General features: G+C 36.5%; 2 protein-coding genes across 6 annotated transcripts; both read left to right on the forward strand.

Moving 5' to 3' along the window:
• Positions 1–283: 283 nt before the first annotated feature.
• On the forward strand, positions 284–9,886 carry LOC141766532 (troponin I, fast skeletal muscle-like). 3 transcript variants are annotated; one of them, XM_074633456.1, is made up of 7 exons: positions 284–407; positions 2,267–2,299; positions 3,696–3,732; positions 4,905–5,033; positions 6,268–6,357; positions 8,511–8,684; positions 8,775–9,886. In XM_074633456.1, the coding sequence occupies exons 2-7, from the start codon at positions 2,292–2,294 to the stop codon at positions 8,850–8,852; spliced, it is 516 nt and encodes a 171-aa protein (XP_074489557.1). In that variant the 5' UTR covers positions 284–407; positions 2,267–2,291; the 3' UTR covers positions 8,853–9,886. The 3 variants fall into 3 exon arrangements, with proteins under 3 accessions (XP_074489557.1, XP_074489559.1, XP_074489558.1); XM_074633458.1 differs by having other exon boundaries at positions 369–563; XM_074633457.1 differs by having other exon boundaries at positions 369–467.
• A 2,094-nt stretch (positions 9,887–11,980) lies between these two features.
• Positions 11,981–20,227, forward strand: LOC141766531 (troponin I, fast skeletal muscle-like). Of its 3 annotated transcripts, XR_012593648.1 has the most exons (9): positions 11,981–12,186; positions 13,360–13,417; positions 15,749–15,781; positions 15,872–15,911; positions 16,465–16,593; positions 16,679–16,768; positions 16,858–17,031; positions 18,575–18,701; positions 20,059–20,227. XR_012593648.1 is itself a non-coding variant. In XM_074633454.1 (8 exons), the coding sequence occupies exons 3-8, from the start codon at positions 15,774–15,776 to the stop codon at positions 20,134–20,136; spliced, it is 519 nt and encodes a 172-aa protein (XP_074489555.1). In that variant the 5' UTR covers positions 11,981–12,186; positions 13,360–13,417; positions 15,749–15,773; the 3' UTR covers positions 20,137–20,227. The 3 variants fall into 3 exon arrangements, 2 of the variants coding, with proteins under 2 accessions (XP_074489555.1, XP_074489556.1); XM_074633454.1 differs by lacking the exon at positions 18,575–18,701; XM_074633455.1 differs by lacking the exons at positions 11,981–12,186; positions 13,360–13,417; positions 18,575–18,701 and adding an exon at positions 13,452–13,579.
• The last annotated feature ends 1,534 nt before the right edge of the window (positions 20,228–21,761 follow it).

The following is a 21,761-nucleotide window of genomic DNA, read 5'->3' on the forward strand; positions in this document are numbered from 1 at the left end:
CAACTGAAGCCTATAAAGTGTATGTATCATCACTTAAGCACCGTCCTCCAGATGTCTCTGACTCTACTGTCCTCCTACGTTCATCAACCTTCATCTGGTGAAACGTTTTGGACTCTGATGGTTTTATAGTCCTTTTCCTCCCTTTTATAGCGACCCGGTGGCACCAAGCGGAGTCCTAAAAGGAACTCAGGCTCCTCCTCGGCGATGCCTTGTTGATTTGCAGCAAGACGTTGGCAAGGGATGATGATATTTCAGGAGCTTGCTGGCCGATTGGTCTAAGGATCGTGCATTTCCATAAACAGGACCTCCATATCCATAACCAAGCCCTCGTATATATAAACACCCCGGGGATGATTTCCTCCCACTGCTGCCTTCTTCTTCCTCCACTCTCTGTCTCGTCGTCGTAGGTGAGACCAGTTTGTCTTTCTTCCTCCTCCTCTTCCTCTCTGCATGCCTGAACGGAGCCTGTAAGTGGATACAAAGCAGCTGAGTGGAGACGTTTTGGGGAGTCCTGTTGGTATAACGTGCTAAGGTGATGAAGTCCTGACCTCTGAGGTTTGTTAGTAAGTGATCCAGGGTGAAGGAGAGGGCTGGATATACTGCCAGATTTAATGAGCACAGGGTGTGCCACGCTGCTGCGTCTGCTTCTCACTTTCACTGAAGATTTATATCCTTACATTTATAATCTCTTTTTTGAAGCATTTGACTGTTTTGCAGTTTAAAAATGTGACTGATTCCTGAAGCTTGCAAGATTGAAAGATTGGAACGACTGTTGTTTACACATTTTGATTTCTGATCTTTGGTTGCTTGAGATCTTTTGGATTCAAGAGAAGATCATGAGACTTTATTTTTTTAAGAGAGTATGCTGCAACATATTTTAATCTTAGCAGGTAGTTTGGAGTCAAATTTAGCCATTGAGACCAAATCTGGCTACGAATTGAGATTTCTATTTTATTACAGGAATTTTCTAGAAATTGGAGCGTTAAAACGAGGGATTGATTAAATAGTAGCATGAAAATAAAGTTGAGTTTGTCGTGGAAACAGTTAAAAAGTTCTCTCTTGGATTTACTCACAAAATTACGTTATGGTTACGATATTTGTGAATTTTAGATTTTCGTTTTAGGCGAAAATAACACATGCTTTTGTGAAATATTTTGTGAGTGTGAGTGTAAAATATGAAGTTAGACGACTCGGTTTCACCTGCTGTCTCTGTGATACAAGGTGCGTTTGATGTCCACTGGAAAGCTCAGAAATTCTATTTTCCAACGATACCAAGCATGCTATTGTAGAATTATAAGAAAGTTATTGCAGATCTTTTGATCTCAAATTGTTTTTATATTTACAAAATGTATTTCTGTACGAATTTATTCTTAAAATACTTTGTAATAAGTTGTAGTTTGGACACCATACAGTTTGTTTACAGATTCTGAAAGCTGGAGACCTCAGCTTTTCAAAACAGTATTGCATGAATATGTTCTATAAATAGATCATCTACCATCATAACTTTGTTTGTAACTACACAACAAGGGTACGACCGTTGGGCTTAAGAGGCTGAGAAATGTGGCTTCTGCACTAAGCTGACTTTTCTGGAGTTTTGGTCTGGAAAAAAAGCATTAAAAGATAAAAATGACTTGTTAAGACTAAGCTTTTACAGTGTTGTGATTTTGAAGGTTTTTAAAGTTTCTGGAGCTTTGGTCTAGAAAACTGAGAAACTGTTTTGATCTAAGAAAACTTTTTAAATTTTGCAGTTTGTTCACTGCAGATAAATGTGTTTAAGTTGTTTATGAAGTGTTAAAATCTGCCTGTGCTGAGATCTTGTTTCTGTGGTGCTTCATTATTCTGACTTTAATGAGATGGAAACTAAAACCTTGAATTATTTATAGTAAAGAATAACTCTTGACATCTGATTCTGGGACTCAGCGACTGGTTTGTTTTTGCAGTGTTTATATTGACAGACTGGCGTTGGCAGCCGACTCGCTGCCGCAGCACATTTCTCCTCCCTGAAAGGAATTGAAGTGTTAACTCCCAGGGGATATTCAGTTTTGAACACCTGTAAAGGAGCTTATCACAGGCGTCAGCGCCGACATTCGACCCAAACTCCAACTTCCAAACTTAGCTCTGTCAACACTCAGCTGCTCATCAACTGTTTTAATAGATCACATTTCATAGCGAGGAGGCTCACTGATATTTAAGCAGAACGCAGATGACATGACATCGTTTATTCTCAATGAGTTCTTCTTCTGCTCTGTTTTTTCTCCTCAAACAGGCCGTGAAGAAGAAAAACCGCCAACATGTCTGAGTAAGTGCCACTTCTCTGTTATTCATTATTGATGTTTAGTGGTTAAATAAACTGCATTGGAAATAGTTTTCAGTGTATTTTCCATAGAAAATAGGTAGAAATAATCTGTTCCACAGTGTTGAAATATATGTTACAGTAAAAATGTTGTATTTAAGTTCATCAGCAGTGAAATATACTCGAGTATCCAAAGTAAAAAAAATAGTCGTGTGAAGGATAAGAGTTTAGTTTTAGGTGAAAACGTGCAGCCAGGTTTGGTTATTAGACTTCTACAGCAGAAAAGGAAAGGAGAACAGAAAGAAGGAAGGACTGAACGAGGAAAGAAGGAGGATAAAAGAGAGAGAGACAAAAGGAAAGAAAGAAAGAAAGATGGAAAGAAAGAAAATGGAGGAAAGAAAAACATAAAGAAGTGAGGAAGGGAGAAAGAAAGAAAGAAAGAAAGAAAGAAAGACAGAAAAGAAAGAGAAAATGAAGAAAAGATAGAGACAAACACACACAGTCAAAGAAGGAAGGGAAGAAAGAATGAATGAATGAAGAAAGAAAGAAGAGAGAGAAAAGGACGGATAGAATAGGACAGAAGGAATGAGAGAGCAGAGAAGGATGGAAAGAAAGAAGGGAGGAAGGACAGACAAAAATGAAAGAGACAACGTAAGCAGGGAAGGAAGGAAGGAAAGAGAAAGGGAAGAATGGAAAGAGAGCACAGCAGAAAGAAAGGAGAAAGGAAGAAGAAAATGAAGGAAAGACGGAGAGAAAGAAAGAACGGAGGTACAAATAATGGAGAAAGAAAGACATGGAAGAAAGGGGGGAGACGGAGGAAAGAAAGGAAGACAGAACGAGGAAATAAAGGAAAGAATGAAGGAAAGAGAGACAAAATGAAAGAGACAACGAGGCAGGGAAGAAAGAAAGAAAGAAAGAAAGAAAGAAAGGAAGGAAGGAAGGAAGGAAGGAAGGAAGAAGAAAATGAAGGAGAGACAGAGACAACAAAAGAATGGATGTAGAAATAAAGGAAGAAAAAAGAAAGAGAAAAAGAAGGAAAGAACAGGGTTTTTGTTGAATCGTGGGTCAAAGGTCAGAGGGTATCGTGTCCTGCACAGATTGTAAAACTCCTTCAGGCAAATTTGTGATATTGAGCTACAGTATATACAGTATATATATAAAATGACTTTACTTGACTTGACAAAGGAATGAAGGAAGAAGGAAAGAAAGAAGGGAGGAAGGAAGGAAGGAAGGAGGTGAAGAGAGGAGGAAAGAAAAGAAAAAATGAAAGATGTAAAATATGAATGATAGTAAAACAGTGACTCCAGTAGTTAATCTGTTGTTTAGGTTGTTGAACTGATCGAGAGATTAAAGACAGTTTTCTGTTAAAGACACTAATAAAGTTGTTTTCTGATCTTTACAGCAAGAAGATGAACTCGAGCCGCCGGCATCATCTGAAGGTACGACGGAGTCCGTTTCATTTATCTGTTATTCAGTGATTGATAATGAAGCTGCTGATTAGTGAATATGTCGTGAAAAAGGTTTGATTAGCGGCTTCACAGGAGTGCAGGAACTAAAACATATAAAGTCATTATTATACAGTTTTTATCAGAAGAACACATGTATTTGTTAAAAGAGCTATCAGTCACTTTTTATCCCTGTAAATGTTAATAATCTGAATCTGTGAAGTTTACCAGCTGCAACTTTAAAGTGATGAACACATTAATGCATCAATAAGTATAACCCAGTAATATTGATATATATTATTCTTTGGTTTGAATCATCAGGCTCTCTTATGAGTGTTTAGATTTCTACATGTTGGTTTCAGGTGTAATCCTGATTAGACAGTTTAAAGCGCTGAGACGCCCCCCGCTGGTGAAATGTCCAACACACTCACACACAAAGTGTTTCATAGTGTTTAAAGATTTTATCATTTGAAAAGCAGATAGGAAGGAAAAACTACTTTGGATTGAAAGTTTCATGTGTTGAATAAAAAACTTGAATTTCTTACAAACACAGATGTCAAAATTTAATATCAGGAATACATCTCACCTTTATTTAAACTTTGTTCTCCTTTAATCCCCCTTTTTTGGGGGGAAACATCATTGTGTTTAATTCATTGTTAATAATACCGTGTTTTAAGTTGACTTGAATTAAATGTAAAATATCATTTGATTTATAAATAGATGGACCAAGATTACGTCTGTGACCAAAACAAGATTATGGACTTATTTCTAAATAATTTAAGAGTTAGAACAGTGACTAAAGAAATGCTAATACATACTAAATACTAACTATTGTATTATCACATTTTGATTTTGTTTTTTGTCTTCAAGGATTTGGAAAAAGGTCACATGAACCCACATGGAAATTCAAACCATGTTTTTGGAAGATTCACACATAATTTAAAAAAATATAATGCCAAATTATACATATGAAAAACAACTTTTGATCATCTCTGTGCAAGTGATCACAACAGTGTTCACATGTAGAGAAAAGATCCTCACATACCCCCTAAAACCTGATAAATGACCGAATGAAATGATAATAAAAACATTAACGCAGGTTGAAAAACATAAAAAACGCAGGTTGATTTCTTCTTCTTTTGACTGTCGCTTGGTGTTTCCTGCAGAGTTTGATGCTGCAGATCGCGGCCAACTGGATAATACAGGAGAAAAAGGACCTCGTAGTCGCCAAGGCGGCCTACATGGCTGAAAACTGTACTAAACCCAGTACGAGCGGAGACCAGGCCACCCTCATGGTGAGAGAAACCTCAGTTTAAAATCATTCCTTCATCAGAATCCCATTAGTTGACTTGACTGGAATTATTATAAACTTAAGCTAATTATCTAAAAGCCTGAGCCAAAGCACATCCAGAATAGTCCACGTGTTGGTCATGATGATGCACTGAACAGTTGAGACTAGCAGCTAAAATAGTACAGTTAAAAATCTTCCTACTTTCTGTTATGACCTTTTATCTTTATCTCATTTTATGCTGATGATGTTTTCTTTTATTTGACTGTCACAAACTTTGTTATCTGTGAAACAAGACTAATGGTCCTATCTTACACCTTTCGCAAAGGGCCCTCTCGACCTTAACGGTCATGGTAAATGACTCAATAAATAAATAAATGTCATTAAATGTAGCAAAAATAATATTAAAAATAAATGTAACGGAGGTTCCCACTCTGAATGAGCTCAGCTTCAGGGAGGAGAATGGCGGTGGGTCCGCGAAACAGTTCAGCTTCAGACGGTTGATCTGCTCACCTGTACGGGTACGAGGCAGCGGCAGGCCGATGACCCGCTGTACGTAGCCGGGGACAAAGACTGGATTTCATAAATAGAAGTAGACATCGTTAGCTAGCTAGCTTGCGAGCATATAGTCATGCATTCTGACCCCATAACGACACCCATTGAGTGACAGCCTCTTAATTTGCATAATGAGGCAGAAATGCATAAAGAAATGTATAAAGAAAAGAATGCAGTAATAAATAAGGGGTGTAATGCAAAGGGAAAATTGTGCATAAATAAATAAATAAATCAATGCATAAATACATAAATAAATACAGTCATTTAAAAATAAATACAAATAAATAAATGCATAAATAAATAAAGAAAGAAAGAAAGAAATGAATAGATTTAAAAAATAACAAAAATAAATACATAAATAAATAAAAGGGAAAATTAAACAGAAGAGTAAATAAATAAGGGAATTAATACAAAGATAAATAAACAAAGAAGCAAATTAAACTCAAAATTGTAATCAATTTATGTCCCATTTTATCAATTAATTAATGGCAACATTTATTTTTAATATTATTTTTGATTTTGGCAGGTTCTGTCCTCGATAAACTACCTCCATGATTTGTTATTTATTATGCCAAGCACAGTACTGAAGGGGGCAACACTGCATTTCGTCTACTGTCAGGAATATTAGCAGCAGTTTGAACTATAACGTCTCATCAGTGAAACACCACGTCTGTTTGTGTGTTTAGGATACCTGCAAAAAGTTTCACGCCCTCATCGACAAAGTGGATGAAGACAGGTACGACCTGGAGTCCAAAGTGGGCAAAGCTGATAAAGAGGTAAACTTCCTGTTGCTGGGCAGCCTTTGAGCTTATTTACTGATGAGTGTTTCTATGGCAACCAAAGGAGACGGCTGTGTTAGTCGCTCACATCTGACAGCTGGAGAGTTTGTGAAGTCTGATCTTATTTTCCTATAATTTCTCTCCTTTTTCTGTTAGTGTCGGTCAGTTCATGAGTCGTAAAGCTTCAGGTTAAGATTTTGTTCAGGTTAAAAAACAGTTGAAATTAGCTTCTTTGCGCTCAGTCTGGACTAGTGTTCATTTTTGTTTCTCAGTCCTGTGACAAATGTCCTTGTTAGTTTTTTTTATCAGATTTATTAGGACTGTCAATCAATTAAAATATTTAATCGCATGATTTTTCATAGTTAATCAGGATTAATCACACTTTTTATCAGTTCAAAATGTACCTTAAAGGGAGATTTGTCAAGTATTTAATACCCTTATCAACATGGGAGTGGACAAATATGCTGCTTTATGCAAATGTATGTGTATATTTATTATTGGAAATCAATTAACAACACAAAACAATGACAAATATTGTCCAGAAACCCTCACAGGTACTGCATTTAGCATAAAAAATATGCTCAAATCATAACATGGCAAACTGCAGCCCAACAGGCAACAACAGCTGTCAGTGTGTCAGTGTGCTGACTTGACTATGACTTGCCCCAAACTGCATGTGATTATCATAAAGTGGGCATGTCTGTAAAGGGGAGACTCGTGGGTACCCATAGAACCCATTTTCATTCACATATCTGGAGGTCAGAGGTCAAGGGACCCCTTTGAAAATGGCCATGCCAGTTTTTCCTCACCAAAATTTAGTGTAAGTTTGGAGTGTTATTTAACCTCCTTCACGACAAGCTAGTATGACATGGTAATAATATTTACATATTTTTGTATTTTCAAAAGAAGTTATTAACCTGTAGTTTATTATGCTCACCTGAGGGTAAGAAAGGCTGATAGTGAGCAAAGATGGATGATTAGATAATTCCATAGCTCTCTGACCAAATCTAACTGGCATTACTTTTGTTAACAAAAACAAAGAACATGTCTGACTCTTCAAATATAATTTTTTTTCTTTTAAAGTACATCAAAAAACTTGTATTGCAAATTGCAATTGTGTTGTCTTCCTCTGAACCTGTGAACAACGTCCACACAGGCGACGACATGTTCGGCTCTCTAGTCAGCGTGCTACACTTCTTTGTCTTCTGTGTTTATTAGCGGATTACAAACCAACTTTAAAGTGCATACTGCCACCACCTTATTTCAACTTGAGGCGAGAAATTTGCGTGACGCTGTGTCGTGAAATCAGTGTGGAGATTCTCCACAGACCGTCTATGGTAGAAACAACAACGTCGCTGCCGTATTTATGCCTAGATGACTTTATGTTGAGTGTTGATGGAGCAGCTGCATAGCCTGGCACTGATCCATCCAAACTCTATTCAGAAAACAAGCATTTTAAAAGTTGTTTGCTTGTCGTATTAAAGACAGACCTGATAGAGCATGAATTCAGACTTTTTACTAATCAGCATCATTATGTAGTTATTTTCACATCATTTTGATCTGTTTATTGCAATTAAATCACAGCACAATCTGTTTATTTTGGGTTCATCCCGCAGTAGCGACGTGTGGCTGCTAGATACAGTCAATGACACAGTATGTGAATACAGCTCGCCGCCGGGTGATGTTATGAACCCAGACATGACGGCGTTTGGTTTTCTGACATATCTGGGACTTCTCCAGCATGTACAAAGCAGCAACAGTGGTTATTTCTTCCATGGTTGATGGAGGAAATTAAAGTTGTTGGTATCAATAGAGACAAGCTCCTCCTCCTCTCCGGTGCATCTAGAGCGAATGAACACAAATGATACCAGCGGTCCAACTCGTGCAAGTAAAGCGAGGCGAAAATTCACTTCGTTCTTGGTTTGAATGTGACATTAAATCAATGAAAGCAATTTGGCTTCGTATTATCATCCTAATATTTATTTATTTAATTTAATTATTGGAATAATACATAATAACATAAATTTCCCATCATCGGCTGATAATTTATCTAGGCGTATATATATCGTGCATCCCTAGTAGATACATTAACTGTTGGTTTTGGAGTCTTTTAATGTGATTTCATCAGACTCGTCCTTTGTGGCTCTTAGATTGAAGACCTGAAGATCAAAGTGGTCGACCTGGCCGGCGTGAAGAAACCCGCTCTGAAGAGGGTACGCATGTCCGCCGACGCCATGCTGAAAGCTCTGCTGGGCTCCAAACACACAGTCAACATGGACCTGAGGGCCGGCCTGAAGCAGGTCAAGAAGGAGGTCAAAGAGGAGGTGAGTCTTTACAGGAGGATGACCAGACAGGTAAACGGATAAACAAACTGTGGACACTTGTTGACTTGTTGTTGTGTTTGTTTCTTGCAGCCCGCAGAGGCGGCTGGCGACTGGCGTAAGAACATCGAGGACAAAGCCGACAGGAAGAAGATGTTCGAGACTTCCTAAAGCATTCACCTCCTCCTGTAGTTGGCTGTTAGCACTTTTTATGGAATTGATGGGATTTTAAATTGACTTTTTGTTTCATTAAATCTGTAAGTTTCATCTCGGTCTGTTATTGTACATTTGTACAGCGAGTGGTTCAGGTGAGAAATGACCTCTTAATTTGGTTGAAAGGCTAGAAAGGAGCCGTCTTGTGTAAAACTCTTGCGAGAGTTTGTGTTCATGTATTTACGTTCTGCAGGTATCCTGTATCCCGTAAGTCCGCTTATCATAAGCAACTTTGGGCTTGTTTTCCTGAAGAGTCGCTTACAAATATTGGTAGTCGCAGGTTGTGTTTATTTGGGCTTGTTTCTAAAGTGTAGTTGCTTATTTGGGCTCCTGTCTCTCTCCTCTATACCGGTCTAGTTTGTCCTGTTGCAAGAGCCGTACACAACCCCGATCTCTCGGATGTGTGATGAACGTTACAGATGAGGTATTGCACAGATTAATCAGAACAAAACAAAACAAAAAGGCAAAAATATACAGCCAATTCAAACAACATTTACTTTACAATTTTAGTCCGATTTTTAGAGGATATTTTAGTGTCAGCTGTAGGTGCAGGGATGGGGGACATCTTCACCAGTCCTCCCACTCATCGTCGTCTTCTTCGTCTTCATCTGGGAAAAGAAAACACAAAACATTCAAAGAACGTCCAGAGAATAAAAACGTTTCCACATTAAAGCCACCACGGGTAACTTTCATTTAGTGTTGATTTTGGCGGTCCCTTTGGACAAAAGTGGTAGTGTTTCTGAGCACCAGAGTCCCTTTAGAAAACCTCTAATTTTACTGCAGCAGTGTCTGACAGTCTGCCCCGCTCAGTCCTGCTTCTGGTTCTCTCCGATTAAAACATAACGTCATATTTACACGAGACGGATCCTTTCTAGCCATTCAGACTTTTATTCTATAGTATGACTTCCTGTTTCCTTCTGTGCTGCTGATGTTCACTTTTGACAACTCCCTGCTTCGTAGTGTTTTTTGTAATAAATGTGTTTTGTTTCCTACGTCTGCTCGTCATCATGAGGTATTCTGTCTTTGACTCAGTGACGCTAAACATGGCCGACAAAGCGCACGACAAAACCTCGATCAGATTTAAATCATCTCGCAGACATTTAGCTCGTTTACCTGCGTTTGTTTTTGTTAAAAAAAACTGTCCCTCAAACAGAATTAATGCTTGATTTATTTACATTCAGTGACATAAAAGACATTTACTGTGAGTGAAATGATGTTTACTTCTATTTTTACACTGACATTTACACTTTAATTTAATTAAAATATAAAAAACAAACCCTGAGATTAAACCTGGGCTGATGGTTATTAATATTTGTAATAACAAGAGTTGTGTTTGGAGCTTTAACAAGGTCGTGTCATGCTCTTTGTGGCGCATCTGTGGATGTCAGTGAGGGACGAGACACAATATCCATGTTTGTGTCCGACATACATGTGTTCAGGGAAGCTGTGAAAAGTGAATGTTCGTTTTACTCGTTTAACTCACAGATTCAGGAAAATACTTTTTGTTATTTTCATCATCAAATGTTGGAAATTTCACATTTCTAATAATGAAATGGAAAAAAAACAAAAAATATATCTATGATAACATGTTCTAAACTTAAGGTTCACTTACCAGCTTTTCCAGAGCTTTCAACCGTGTTTCACGTGATAACACCTGAACATTTGCTGAAGAAGGCCATGGGAGACTGTTGAAAGCTTTTAATGTACATTTATTCATACTGTGTATTATGAAAATCTACACATTTAAATTTTTAATTAGTAATTAACCATAAGTGTGATGTTAGAATACTGTCACTTATTTTATTAGTTATTATATATATTTATATTAAAAACATATAAATAATAATAATACATATAAAATATGTATATTTATTTAATTTATATATTTTTTACTATATATTTTTTTCGTATTTCTTTTCTCTGAATATTACCCCTCTCCCGGCTTCATCATTTTTACATTACTGTACTTACTCAGCTTTTTGTTTTGAAAATCAACAATGTTTAGGTTTTTATGTTTTACCACTAAACACATTTATTTATAATCATATTTTTACATGTCATAGCTATACTTTAATATTGTATCTGTATTTTCACTCAAAGTTACCAACTTTTCCTCAGTCACTACTTTCAAAATTTCAGGAAAAAATAAATAAATAAATAAATATATTTATTTATTATTTTTTATATATATATTATATATTCTGCAATATTTTAATTTAAGTCCCCTTTTATTATTAATTAGCAGCATATCAACATTTAATAAATGATTTATAATGCACAATAACATATTTGTAAGCAGATGTAAGTTTTTTTATTAATGTACAGTATTTGTCAGCAGCTATAGCGTCTCTTATGAAAACATATTTTATATTATTACATCTGTGTTTTACTATATTTTCTCCATACAGCAGTATACACTCCTGGAGGAGTTATAGCTGTTTACAAATACATTAATAAGCCCTTATATCTGCTTACAACTACATTATAATGTCTTATAATATATGTTATTAAATGTTTGTGTGCTGCTTTCTGTAAATAGTAAATAGGACTGAAGGTGTTGTTGCCTACATCGACCACACAGTGTCAGCAGAGGACTTCCTGTTTCACACCTTTAGTCTTCTTCACTGTTTACTGTCTGCAAACATCTCAGATTATGTTGATGTTAGACAGAAGAAGACAAATTCCTCCAGTCAGATTATTTAAAGCACAACATTTAAACCTTTTAAACAGATTACCACAGTTTTGTGTTGAAAATGAGGCAAAACTAATGTTTACTTAAGTGTTTTTAATTTAAAGTTAAAAGCACTTCTTTCTAACACTTTAATTAGAAATTATTATCATTTTAATGTAATGTATAACCTTGGTCAGTTTGAATATTGTTTATTAAAATAGTTTATTACTAATGTTTGATGACTGATGTCAAACCTCTTTATACATTTTATTTATTATTTATTTATTATTTTTTTTCAAAGCTGTGTTTATGTTATTTGAAGTTTGACTACCTTGTTCCTCCACTGATAATAACTGGATTATTTCCGAATCAACCGTATTGATCAGAGATGGACTCTGTTCAGTCAAACAGAAGGTGAGCGACTTTATTTTGTAATTGTGAGTTTTTTGTGTAGAAATGTCTCATTTAGCTGATTTATTCAGTAAATGTCACCTGCAGTCAGTTATATATGTAAAGGGGAGGTTATGGATCTTTGTATTGACTGTTGTTTTGATTTATTTCTGTCTCTGTTGTGTTTTCAGTAGCTGTGTCTGAGTCCAAACTGCAGCAGCAACAATTCAGGTGTGTCTTTAAAGCTCTTTATTACAAGAATATTTGTTTTAATCGCTGTTAAATTTGAGAGTGGTGAAATCACTGGCACTTATTATTGTGGTTAAATATCAAATCGTCACGTTTACAAAACTTTATAATCAGATGCATTTATGTCATAAGTACCCGGTGGTGGAATATTAAGTACAAATTCAAGGTACTTGTACATTACTTGACTATATATTTCCATTTTCTGCTACTTTATACTTCTACTCCACTACATCTCAGAGGTAAATATTGTCCTTTTTTACTCCATTACATTTATCTAACATTTTACATTACGAATTTGATGCATTACAGATTAACCGTTATATTTTAAACTACCCAATAACAGTATAATTAATCTTAATTTGACAACATAAAATGCTGCTAATGCATCCGTAATAATAATCCAGTAATATGAGGGGGGTCATTCTGCTGAGTACTTTTACTTTTGATCCCGTTAAACCTGCAGTAGGCAGAATATTTTTGGCATCATTGGGCAAAACTTCCATAATAACCTTTCAGCATATTGTAATTCAAGCGTTCTGAGAGAAAACTAGACTTATGCACCTCATCATGGCTCTGTTTTCAGGCTTTAGAAAATCTAAACCGCGACAGGAGACTTTGGCCAATTACAGGTCATTTCAGAGAGAGAGCGTTCCTATTGGCTGATCATTCCACGGTTGCAGCTGTCAATCACTCACAAACTCCGGTCAAACGGTCAAACTAGGCAGTGCTGATCAAATATGAATCAATATTCTGTTACTGTAATCACAAAACAACACTAAATTTTGGCGAGGAAAAACTGTCATGGCCATTTTCAAAGGGGTCCCTTGACCTCTGACCTCCAGATATGTGAATGAAAATGGGTTCTATGGGTACCCATGAGTCTCCCCTTTACAGACATGCCCACTTTATGATAATCACATGCAGAAAAATAAAAGTTAAGAGAGTGTCTTTGTACATAAATAGATTTTAAAAAGAAACTTAACAGATAAAAGCGAATCCAGACCACAAACCCTGAAAACACACTTTATTTTTTTACCAGACTTAAACAAGATGTGATTTAAAGATCTTCTGATCTGTCCTGAGATGTTTTGCAGATAGAAAACACTAAAGAAGACAGACGGTGTGATTATTTTTTGTTTGTCTTGACTCTTTCAGTCGTCTTCCTGTGTTTTTGACGACCGAGCTGATGTCGGTTTGATGGAGGATTTATGAGGTGAGCGGTCAAAGGATAAAGGTATTTCAGGAGCTCTTTCATGGCCTTAAAAGAGGAACCTCCGAATATCCGTCCAAGCGCATATATACTCCCACAGATTTCACTTATTAGCCTCACTGTCCTCCTGTCAGTCCCTGCCACCTCCTCGTCGTCACTTTGTAGGTGAGAAACTCTTTTACTTTGTGGGTTTAGTGGATAAAGTGAAGGTGATGCTCTGAATCTTTCACCTCATAGTCTGATATCAGCGGGTGGTTTGGAGGAAATCGTCTTATTTTCTGTTTATGTTCAAGTAATAATCCCATATTTACAAATTTGATGATGTGAAGTTATATCTATGGGATGTTTTAGTTCACAAAAAAACAACATTAGTTCTTTCATATCTAATGAACTAAGTGTGCAGAGACTTCTTTTTTTCTATATTTTTTATTCCTTTTCATTTTTAAGTTCACAAAAACTTTCCAGTTTTTAAGTTAAAAGTGAAGATTTGTCCGGCCTAAATTTAGTATTTTTCTAAATTTCCTAACTGAAGTTCTTTTTCTAAATGTCTCTAATTTCTTACTAATAGTTCATCAAACACTTAACGTTAATGTGGATCTCAGAGTGAGAACACGTCCGTCGTCCTGGATGCTTTGTTTTTTAGGGCGGCTGTGGCTCAGAGGGTAGAGCAGGTTGTCCACCAATCGGAAGGTCGGTGGTTCGATCCCCGGCTGCTCCGGGTCACATGTCGATGTGTCCTTGAGCAAGACACTTAACCCCAAATTGCTCCCGGAGGCATAGCCATCGGTGTGTGAATGAGTATTTAGATTAAATCCTGATGGGCAAAGTTGGCACCTTAGTAGCCTCTGCCATCAGTGTATGAATGTGTGTGTGAATGGGTGAATACTGACATGTAGTGTAAAGCGCTTTGAGTGGTCGGAAGACTAGAAAAGCGCTATATAAGTCCAAGTCCATTTGTTTTTATTTCTCTCCACAACTTGCGGAATCAAAAACTTTTGCATTTGTTCTAAAAGTCTTTGGCTCCTTCCAGGTCGTCTCACATATCCAACGACCTTTGAGTGAAAAATAAACCTAAATATCAGATTACGCTGACGCTGCAAATAAACATCTTTCAAACTGGAGCAGAAAACTTAAAATCTTTAAATTCTGCATTCACAGATTTAAAGAGGGAGATTGACTGCTGTCAAGAAAACAGTTGTAATAATAATAATAAATAATAATAACATCAAAAATGAAAGTAATGCAAGTCTGAAAAGCCTTTTTAAAATCTGGTTTATTGAATGTTACACTTTGTAAATAACATCTGAAGCTGTTTGATTCAGCTGAGATAAAATTAGTCAAAATATAAACGGAGTTTGGTTTAAAACGCTGGAATTATTTCCATTATTACATGACTGAATGTTGTCTCTTACCTCTCCTGTTACTGCTCATCAAATGTCAGCGTTAACCTTTGACCCTGAGCCAGGATTAGCTCTGACCTGCAACCTGCAGAGACCCCCAGAGACCCTCAGACCACTTTGACTGAACGTTTATTTAAAGTGCTTTAACGATTAATTTTAACATGAGATTATATTTGTTTTGTTTTACAGAAAGAATATTATTTAGCATTTAGTTTTTAAGTGCTTTACAGGGCAATAGAAGGTAAAATTATCAGATAAAACATTAAAAGAAACATTTACTATTGATTACGATAGTATACTCTATAAACAGTATAACTAATATTTAAAAAAATAATTTTGAAATACAATTAGAAAATGAAATGACGAATCTCTATGAAAATAAAGAATTGATATAATAATAAAATAATGTAAATAAAAAAATAACATTTTAATTAAAGATTATTGAATTGCTTTTGGTTTTAAGTTTTCAGAATTTAAAAAAATTGTAAGTTAAGATGATGAATTTAAAATAATAAGTATTGAGAGTTTGAATATAAAATTTCTGTTTGTATGACTATATATGTATACATATTATATATGTAAATATATATAAAAATAATAATAATGAGATTTAAATGATGTTTGTTCAGTTTATTAGCTAATCATTTCAGTTATATAAAAACACATTAATACTCATGTCTGTAGCAGATTTTTAATTTTTTTATTTACTTGTAAAATATTTATTTATTTATTTTATTATATATATATATATTAAGTTTTGAGATATTTCCTAACCTAGATTCTAGTTTTTGTTCATTTTAATATTTTATTTTATTCAAGTTCTTGTTCATCTGTTTAGAAAACACGTGTTTATACCACAGTGACAAACAGAAACAGGTGTCGTTTTAATTGTTTCATATTTTTGTCCTAACTTCATTTTTCTGATTATTAACAGAGTGTGAAACTAAAAAGAAGCCGAGATGTCTGAGTGAGTATGAATTTAAATTTCTTTTGTATGATTTCCGTGAGAATCCCTGAAACGTTGTTATTAATATTTTCACTTGTTCATGAATTAAAGGGGAAAGAAGATGACATCGAGCCGCAGGCATCATCTCAAGGTAAGATTTAACATTCTATTTAACACAGACTTTATGATGCTTTTGCCCCTTTTCTTGGTTGTTATGCATCTTTTTGTGGTCTTTTGAGTCTCTTTGTGGTCGTTTTGTGTCTCTTTGTGGTCTTTTTGTGGTATTTTGTGTGTCTTTGAGGTCATTTTGTGTCATTTTTGTGTCTTTTTGTGGTCTTTTGTGTCTCATTTTAGTTATTTTTTGTGTCGTGGTCGTTTTGTGTCTCTTTGTAGTCGTTTTGTGTCGTGTTTATGTCTCAGGTAGTCATTTTGCGTCTCTTTGTGGTCGTTTTGTGTCTCGTAATAGTCATTTAGTGTCTGGTTGTAGTCGTTTTGTGCTATTTTGCGTCTCTTTGTGGTCTTTTGTGTCTCGTAATAGTCATTTTGTGTCTCGTTTTGGTCGTTTTTGTCCCTTTTTGTAGTTATTTTGTGTGTCTTTGCAGTTGCTTTGCATCTGTTTGTAGTTGTTTTATATTTCTTTGTGGCCTCTGGGGGTCCTGTGATCGTCAGGCCCGTTCACTAATCCATCCATGCTTGTCCTTCAGAGTTTGATCCTGCAGATCGCTGCTAACTGGCTGGAGCAGGAAGCTAGCGAAATCAAAGCCGCCAAAGAAGCTTACATGGCGGAGAAATGCGCCACCCCCGACATGAGCGGAGACCAGGCGTCTCTGATGGTAAAAAACCCTGAAACGCTCACAATAAAAACTTCTTTGTGAATCCTAAAGAGGAGCTCATTCTGTCCTCTTTTCATATCAACAGGAAGTCTGCAAGAAGCTGTACCAGTCCCTCGACAAGATCGATGAGGAGAGGTACGACACTGAGGCCAAAGTGACAAAGTCAGATAAAGAGGTAGAGATGTGTCTCACTTACAGCTGCTTTAATCTGACCGTATCCGTCAGCTTGTTTGGTGTCTGAGCGTCTCGTCTGCGTCTCTGTAGATTGACGATCTGAAGCTGAAGGTGGTGGAGCTGGGCGGCGTGAAGAAACCGGCCCTGAAGAAGGTTCGTATGTCGGCCGACTCCATGCTGCAGGCTCTGCTGGGAGGAAAACACAAGGTGACCATGGACCTGAGGGCCAACCTGAAGCAGGTCAAGAAGGAGGTCAAAGAGGAGGTGAGGAAGGAGTCCATCACAGAAGTCTGTCACATGATTATTTACGTCATGGAAGTGTCAGCTGATAGTCACTTTTAGGTGTTAAAGAGAGAGTTATAGATTCTATGTGACATTATTAGATAGTTAATAGTGAAGCATCAATGTTAGAGCAGCATGTCACTGTTGTAGCTGCTCAGGTGGAGCTAGTTTACTACTTCATATACAGTTAGCTAGTTACATTGCACTAGTGGGAAACCCCCTGGGTTTGAGAAGTGAAGCCAATGCTGAAGTGCCTTAAACCTGCATTCTTTCTAACTGCCACCAGGGGGCGACTCCTGTGGTTGCAAAAAGAAGTCTGATTGTAGAGAAGTCTATGAGAAAATGAGCCTACTTCACACTTGATTTATTACCTCAGTATGGGCTTCAAACTTCCTGTTGGGAAACATCATCTCTGTTACTTGTAATGCATGATGCACACTATTTATATTTTAAAGGATCATAGCAGGGCCTTTTGCATGTTTCGTTCCCTTTACAACAAACCTTTTACACTTTATATCAATGTTAACTCTTTTACAAAGCTGTAGTGTTTAGTTTTAATGTTTTTAACTCTGCAAGCAGCCTTTGATTTCCAATCTCTTCACTACACTGTGAATGTTTTCAGTTGGATTTTGTTGGATTTTGGAGATCTGAGACTTGCTGCAGATAGACTATGAAACATCCATTTTATTAATTTTCTAGAAAAACAGGTTGAAATAGTTTCACTGCAGTGGTGGATTTTTGACTTTTAAACCTGCCTTAAGATAATGATCTTATGGACTCAATTATAGGATAAAAATGACTTAATATGTAGATTTACTGCAGTGTGATGGATCACTGACTGTATCTAAAGCAGGTTTAAAGCAAAACTATACCCCCAAAATGACCATCTGTATATCAGTTCCTCACCGCGTATTACCTTGAATTCTTCAGAATCAAGAATCAAAAAACGGAGAAAAGTCTGGATGAATTGAAGTAAATGGCAGCCACGTTTAACAACAGCAAAACTATATAAAACATCATTTACCAACTCTCACACAACTCCTGCAGTATAATCGACATCTATCCAGTTGTATGCTCAGTAGGTCCCAAACACATACATCTTCACTAAAACCTGACTATTTAAAACACTTCCACATAAATAGTCTCACGCTTACAAAAGCACGCTGCTCGTCAAGTACTGTTTACCATTTGTTAAATTTGGCCACCATTTACTTAAATTCATCAAGACCTTTCTCTGTTTTTTAATTCTTCGATCCCCGTGGAGGCATTAGAGAAAAACAAAGGTAACGGGGTGAGTAATTGATATACAAATGGTCATTATTGGGGGTGAAGTATTCCTTTAATGTGACTGCTGGTTGTTTTTTATACTTTAGTGAAATGAATGGAAACCAACGGCTGACTGGGGTTAAAAACAAAGTACACCTCGGACAAAAATTAGTAATTTAATAGAAATGTTTTAAACATAACCAGGCTCTCTCTTGTAGTTTGAAGTGATTCTTCTAACGTTGGTGTTTGTTCTGTGCAGTCGGCGGAGGCGGGTGACTGGCGTAAGAACATCGAGGATAAGGCCGACAGGAAGAAGATGTTCGAGACTTCCTAAAAACCTTCCTGAGGTGGCGAGGACGACGGCAGGGGAGACGTCTCCGTCTGAGGTCTGAGTGACTGAACGTGTCTCTGAGTCCCAGCAGGACAGAGGCCTGTACTACGAAGCGAGTTCAACATACCCAGGGTATCTTCTCGTTATCTGGCTTCACTTACCCTAACAAACGAGATCTCGCTAAACTGTACTACGAAGCTGGTTATCAACTCGGTAAAACAACCCAGGGTTTTCCAATCCCGTTATGAGCGCGTTCACATGAACGAGGAGGTGTTTGCAGCATCTGACCAATCACAGACATGAACAAGACTACTGACGGACAGAGCGGCCGATTTTACAAAGAGTAAACTATATTAGACAAATACGAAGAAATTAAACACTTAATCCAGACTAAAAGTAACACAGTTGAAGCTGCCAAATGCAGGAAGAACAGCTGGTAAAATAAAAAAACTCTGGATATGTGAATGTGTAAATTAAAAGATTTATTAATTTAACGGAATACTCGAAAGTAAAGTGTACATGTCTAAATATATATAGCGTTTACTAGATTAATAGATGACTGGAATACATTTCTTTTTACCCTACAATCATCTGCAGGCGTCTATGAGTTTTTAAAAATCCTTTCAGCTGCATCCCCCTTCTGTGAAGGTGTGAAACGGACTCAAGAGCAAGTAAAAAAAATAAATATAAAAATATAATTCAAAGCGGTAAACACCCACAACATAAAGTCAGTTGTCCTTCCTGTATTTGTCAGTTTAAACTGTGTTGTTTTTAGTCTGGATTATGACTTTAATTTCTTTGTATGTGTGTGATATTATCATATAATCACCGCACTGAGCTCTGATTGGTCAGTAGGAGGTGCTTTCATAGGAGTTGATCTCTTATCTGGAACATAACTTGCTCCGGAGCAGGTTAGCCGTTCAGCATCAGTTACCATGGTGATCTACCTCGGTAAGAAGTGAACCAGCTTCGTAGTACGGAAAACCCAGAGTTAACCCTGAAGTTACCTCGCTAACTGCAAATCCTGCTTTGTAGTACAGGCCTCAGTTCAGACACTGTTGTTGTTTATGATGTTGTTTTTGTGATACCGAGAGACTAAACTGACACACATCATCATGTACACAGTTTAAACGTCTGACAGAGAAACATCATCTCAAAATGTACAGGTGTTCATGGAGTCATTAGAAATAAATGTGTTGAAATACAGATTAATTTGTTCGTTACATTTATCCGCTTATTAAAGGCAGGGTTGACGATGTTCTCCAGTAGACACTATTTGTTATATTGGTTGAAATGTTCTTTACACCCCGACAGCGATCCATTACTTATGAGCTCTGAAAAAGGGCCGGAAAAGTTAACTCCATGTTGGAGACGCCACCTGCATCACTGTGTTGAATCTGTCTGTCCTGCAGGCCGGCGAGGCGGTCGGCGACTGGCGTAAGAACATCGAGGACAAAGCCGACAGGAAGAAGATGTTCGAGACTTCCTAAAGACTTTCACTTCCTCTTTGTTACGTCACACCTTTTTCATGGAATTAAAAAAAAAACTTCTGCCAATAAATTATTTTTTGGAATAAGGCAACACTGTCATACTGCAGTTTATTCCAGACAGTTGCTTTTTTAGTTGGGATTCGGTTTGTTTTTATTTCATTAACTTTACTAAAGGAGGGTTTATTTATATTCTCTTACTTCTACTGAACCAGATAGATGTTGGTGCTGATCTGAACCTCAAATTTAGCTGTTATAAGGGTCGAGAAGTCCCTTTAACTTACATTAAACCGATGAAGATTTCTTTTGGCACAACAGCAAATCTAAATCATTGAGTGTTGTGTTCACAACAAACCAGCAGATGTCAGCAGAGTCTCTTCTTCTGTCAGGAAAAATGGCTTCTTGCCAAACATTTTCAATATTTTTTTAAATCAAAATCACACTTCTACTTCTCCGTCACAAACGAATCTGCAGCAGCATGAAGTTCTACAAACGGTGAGTAACTTTATTTTCCTCTTCTCACTTTTAATGTAATCTTTGCATGAAGTTTGTTCTCTTAAACTCTTCATATCACCCTGGAAGTTGCTTTAAAAACATCCACATTATATATTTAATAGAAACACACACATATATATACATTCTTTTTAATGTAGCTGTATATATAAGTTTGGTTGGCCTTATTACAAGTGGTGAATTCAGAATTTAGAGGTTGGAGGAAAAAAATTATAATCTGGCCAAAATAAGAAGATATTTCAGAAAAATAATTTACAAATGCTGAAAGTTTTTCTGCCTTTAAAGTTTGAGGAAACAGGAAGTTCTTACTGGAATCAACATTTAACATCTGGTTTCACCCTGATGGTTAAAACGGACAAAGAAACCCTTTATGATCCAGATTTTTGTTGTTTGTTTGTCTTATTTAATCTGGTTTTGGACTCCTAAATCACCGCCCAAATCTCTGATTTATTTATAAACAAAATTTCAGTTCTGTCAGTTATTATAGTTATTATAATTTGAGTAAATTTCACTCAATGATGATAGTGGTAAAAATAAAAACTCCATAAAAATCATTATGGAGTTCAGTCACCTTCTATAATACTTAATGATAAACACAGTCTGTCCAATTTAAAACTAATTTGTTATTTATGCTTGCGTGGTGGTCATTTTTACAGTTATTGATGAATTTATCCGGATTATAATTTGTCTAAAATTAAAAGAAATTATTTATTTCCATCTTTAAGCTTCATTAAATATTAGTTTCTTAAACATTTGTGGGACCAAAGACTTTAGAACTTAACTTTAAACTGATTCACTTGACTATGACCTGCCCCAAACTGCATGTGATTATCATAAAGTGGGCATGTCTGTAAAGGGGAGACTCGTGGGTACTCATAGAACCCATTTTCATTCACATATCTAGAGGTCAGAGGTCAAGGGACCCCTTTGAAAATGTCCACGACAGTTTTTCCTGTCCAAAATTTAGCATAAGTTTGGAGCGTTATTTAACCTCCTTCATGACAAGCTAGACATGGTTGGTATCAATAGATTCCTTAGGTTTTGTAGTTTTATATGATACCAGTATCTTCACTCTGCTAAAGAAATTAGTGGCGTTAAAACTAATTTGCGTTAAC

Source organism: Sebastes fasciatus, chromosome 4, assembly GCF_043250625.1.
Source record: "Sebastes fasciatus isolate fSebFas1 chromosome 4, fSebFas1.pri, whole genome shotgun sequence".
NCBI classification, from domain to species: Eukaryota; Metazoa; Chordata; class Actinopteri; order Perciformes; family Sebastidae; genus Sebastes; species Sebastes fasciatus.